The following is a 4,325-nucleotide window of genomic DNA, read 5'->3' as shown; positions in this document are numbered from 1 at the left end:
TTGAAGTTTCATTTTGTAATAAGATGCATTTGCCTTTGACTGCGAAATAAGCTTTACCGCTTGCATTCCCATACATAATAAAGAGCATAATCCCGTTTTAGCATTTTCAATGTCATTATTTCTTTCTTCTCCCATTTTTCTTATAACTTTTCTATGGGTATCATATTGTCCCACTGAGATATTTTTTGATTCGAACGATATGCAAGTGTCACACACATCTTTTATTGGTTTAAAAATCGAWAAATTATTTTATTTAAAAATTTCATAAAATTTGGGAAGGATGTAAGTGCGATATCAATTGCATTATGCGATTTACAGTCTCGAGAATAAACTTCATAGACATTTGCATACGTTTTAAATTCTGATTGAAAATACAATTTATTTGTATACTGGCGTCGGTAATGGAATTCTTGTTTCGGAATATCTTCCAACCATTTAATTAAATAATTTAATCTATCTTTGTGGGTTTTATGCTGTTTTGTGTTTCTTCGATTTTCCACTTGCAAAATTTTTTTATTTTCAGGACCMAATTGAGTGCTATAAAGTTCACTGGAACTCAACCAACTCCTTACAATAGTTTCCGAAATACCAAGGGTTGACAAAAACATTTTACTGCAAACTTGATGACGTACTCGCAAACGCAAAAAATAGGATTTTGAATATGAACGTCGGCAATTTTCCACATAAATCCGCTTTTTAGCATGAACTTCAGCACTGTTAGTTACATAAAATTTCTTTTGGTCCCATGACATTTGCCAAGAATTTTCAAATATCTCCTTTCGCATATTTTCCGAATAAAGAGAACAATGCCGAGTTGAACTTTGTACACAATAATTAGATGTGCAAGCTGCTTTTATTTCTCGTGGTTTCCTTTCGCAAATATTTCCTTTTGATAAGCTGTCATGTTGTTTACCATACCTTCGATTTTTTTTATATTTTCTTCCCTTTTGTTAATTTTTTTACAACCTTGCAAATTTTCTTTATTATTTTCAGCATCTTTAATWATGGAACACATCTTTCAGACATTTCACAACACCCACCATAGCACATTGAACATAACTAATAGAAACCAACATAACAATAAATCAAGGCTAACTCCGTCATAAAAAAAAAATACTCTGTTATATTTACATTAGTGATGATACGTCATTTTGTTTAAGGAAATTATGCACTTGTTGATACGTTTTTTTGAATTTTTAATATAACTTGGGTATTTTGGCTCGCAGAAGCCTAAAATTTTTGACACTTATGTAATATGATGTGGTTAATCGTAATCAATAAAAAACCAATTTCGAATTTTTTGATRTTACGTTATTTTGCATTTCAGGTGACGATATATATATTTCGATTAGTTTTATGCATTACAAGCAATCCTTTGTAAATAAACAAGATTTTTTAGGCACCATAAAGCAATTAATATTGCAAAATGGCGAAGTTATTATAATTTTAGTTGAAAATATTTATTGTATTTCACAAATTATTGTAATTTTAATATTATAATTGAATGCTCTTCATTTTTTGAAAACTTTATTTTGAACAAAACTCGCCTAATTTATTCTAACTTCCTCTTTAAACTTGCTAAATTTAAGATAATTCACAACAATGGCTAAAATTGCTTTATTTTTAAATATGTTGAAAACTTCCAATTTACGAAATATGTAATTTACAAAAAGCAAACTTAAAGTCTTAAATCAATTTTCAGAAATAGTAATTCTTAAGAGTTAAAAAAAAACACAATATACACAGATAAGTAAAGGTATCTAATCCTTCTCCATTGATTTGCCTTTCGTTTCCGGTAGAAAAATGCACAGATAAATACCAGCAATCACACAAACACTTGCACACGAATACATTGTAACGGTAATACCCAAATTAAATAAGAAAAATGGATACAGCTTCAATGTTATAAACACCAATATGCTGTTAAATAGCATGCAAATCGATAAAGCCTGGACGCGTATCTAAAGAAAAGCACATTATTTGTTATATAAATARAATCCCTTCCCAATCTGTCCTTATACTCACCTTCGCCGGATGCATCTCAACGATAATGGTGAAGAATATRCCAAAAACTCCGTAAGAAGCCGTAAATACCACCAACATCATGAATACGATTGGCACCCAGTTGTAGGCGGCCTTCGTTTCCTCATCGGTAAACTGTACAAATGCACCAAAACCATACATGCCCACCATCATGCCGAAGGCCGATGACAGAAGTAAAGGTCGACGACCGAAACGTTCGACCAACACCGTAGCCGATAGCGAGCCCAATATCTGTACGAATCCCATTACGATGGCGCTAACATTTGGGTCGATGGTCGAACCGGATGCGGCAAATACATTCGCCATGTAATTGATAATTGCAAAACTRCCAGACAGCTGATTGAGTAAGCACAAAATGGCGGCAGTGAAGAAATTGAAAAGTGTAGATCTATTAACTGATACAAAAAATTTTAATTAGTGGATTGGTTAGACATATAGTATTTACAGAAGAACGAAGTTTCRTATTTGAGTTTCAACCTACAGAAATCCTTGAGTGTGACGGGCGCTGATAGGCCACCAAGCTCAATAGCAGCCTTCAGTTCTTTGAATTCACTAATGGCCACAGACTGTTGTGTAGCAAAGCATTCTACATTTGTCTGTSGTTCAATATTTTTATAGAAGTTGAAGGACAATTCAGCCTCCTTCTCATGACCATGCTTCAATAAACACTGTGGTGTCTCTGGAAGGAACAAATTTCCCACGAGGTAAATAATAGGCAGCACGATAATGATGCAGGGTATAAGGTAGTAGTCGAGATAGGTCGCCAATATATAACCGCAGAGCAAACCGGTGCTGAAAAACATCATTGCCATGGCTGTGAGGGCACCGCGTATGCTGAAATGGTAAGGAAAATGTAAGATGTGAGAGGAAGTCCATTTGAGTTCTTGACAGTTGTGTTATTGATTTCGGCATAACTTACTCTTTATCCGTTATTTCACTTATATAGACCGGTACAACTAAGAAGATGCCGGCGCTGGCAAGTCCAGCACAAAAACGACCCACATACAAATATTCGACACTTTGCACCAGGTAATTGAGTATCCAGAAAATCTACAAAAATAACGTTTGATTCTACTAAGTATTTAAAGTTATGTATACATGTATTGCTTCTTTTTACCATATGAGGGAACGCCAAAATGTGGATATTCAGTTTGCGACCGAAGCGATCCAGTGTGAGTCCAAAGAACACATTTCCTGCTATGAAGCCCAAACCAAAAGTCGAACCAATCCAGGAAGCGTTYTCAGTAGTGATTGGAAAATCCAACGGAGAAGCGGGAGATTGGAGAATATTCAATGTGGGTGAGAGCCAACCTAAACCTGCTGCATGAGCGAAGGTCATAATATGTTCTGGAAGAAGAAAACAAGAATGGTTGTTATGAAATTAAGGCTGAGAGCGAATGTACGACAAATCGCTGAACTTTATTGCAAAAATAAAAACAACAGGTAAATAATCGGGACATGACATTCTCATCTTGCTCTTTCACAGCGCAATCGCCGAAATTATATTTCGACCGCGCCTATTTGCTTTATAACACAATATTTTTTTGGCTTTTATGGTCTACTTATATTTCCGTCAGACCGCATTTAATATATGTATATATTATAATAAACGCACTAAACTATGGTGAAATTGATAAGCTTTCTCGGAAATTTGTGCGCACTCACATATGGTTAGAGAAGATTTTACTTCAAAATAATTAGCAAACTAACCTGTCAGGGTGGCGAGAATTTGTCTGCGGTAGCGTTTATTAAAAATCGTCAATTTTGATTTCGCATGCATTTTGTTAAGTAATTATTCCAAAACCTTAAAAACTTTTCAATAATGATTTTATGTTAAATAATAAAGCATGTATAATGAAAATCCGTTATTACTTTAGAAAGAGAGAAAAATTGGCGCGACTTGCTTCATTGCAAACTAATTTTCCAACTGTCAGGTTTCGAAAGTGTTGAGTTGGTTGCTTGTTAGAACTTATCRCTGATTCTAATTTAAATGCAAACAAGAAAAAACTTTAACTTCGGCTGCACCGAAGCTAATATACTCTTCACAGGCGCATTTCTGTTAGTAGCTATGTGTGCAGTTTATATGGAAGCTATATGCTATAGTAATTCGTTCTGAATTTTTTTGGAGATTATTTTCGTGAAGATACCACGTCAAATGTGAAAGTTTTCCATACGAGCCCTCGATTCCGATCGTTCATTTTGTATGGCAGCTTTATGCTATAGTAAGCCGATATGTGCAATTTCTTCGGAGATAATTTTGTTGCTTTAGAAAACAACCTGTG

The 4,325-nt window shown here is 34.4% G+C and overlaps 1 protein-coding gene across 2 annotated transcripts; it reads right to left on the bottom strand.

The window, feature by feature from the left end:
- Positions 1–1,595: 1,595 nt before the first annotated feature.
- LOC108976480 (facilitated trehalose transporter Tret1-like) lies at positions 1,596–3,948 on the bottom strand. 2 transcript variants are annotated; one of them, XM_018945603.1, is made up of 7 exons: positions 3,916–3,948; positions 3,754–3,855; positions 3,161–3,390; positions 2,963–3,093; positions 2,525–2,877; positions 2,026–2,438; positions 1,761–1,961 (listed from the first exon to the last, which is right to left on the bottom strand). In XM_018945603.1, the coding sequence occupies exons 2-7, from the start codon at positions 3,821–3,823 to the stop codon at positions 1,761–1,763; spliced, it is 1,398 nt and encodes a 465-aa protein (XP_018801148.1). In that variant the 5' UTR covers positions 3,824–3,855; positions 3,916–3,948. The 2 variants fall into 2 exon arrangements, with proteins under 2 accessions (XP_018801149.1, XP_018801148.1); XM_018945604.1 differs by having other exon boundaries at positions 1,596–1,961; positions 3,754–3,944.
- Between the last annotated feature and the right edge of the window lie 377 nt (positions 3,949–4,325).

The sequence above is a fragment of the Bactrocera latifrons genome, unplaced genomic scaffold (genome assembly GCF_001853355.1).
Source record: "Bactrocera latifrons isolate USDA-ARS-PBARC rearing strain unplaced genomic scaffold, ASM185335v1 scaffold_77, whole genome shotgun sequence".
In the NCBI taxonomy this organism is placed as follows: domain Eukaryota; kingdom Metazoa; phylum Arthropoda; class Insecta; order Diptera; family Tephritidae; genus Bactrocera; species Bactrocera latifrons.
This window is presented reverse-complemented; position numbering and strand designations above follow the sequence as displayed.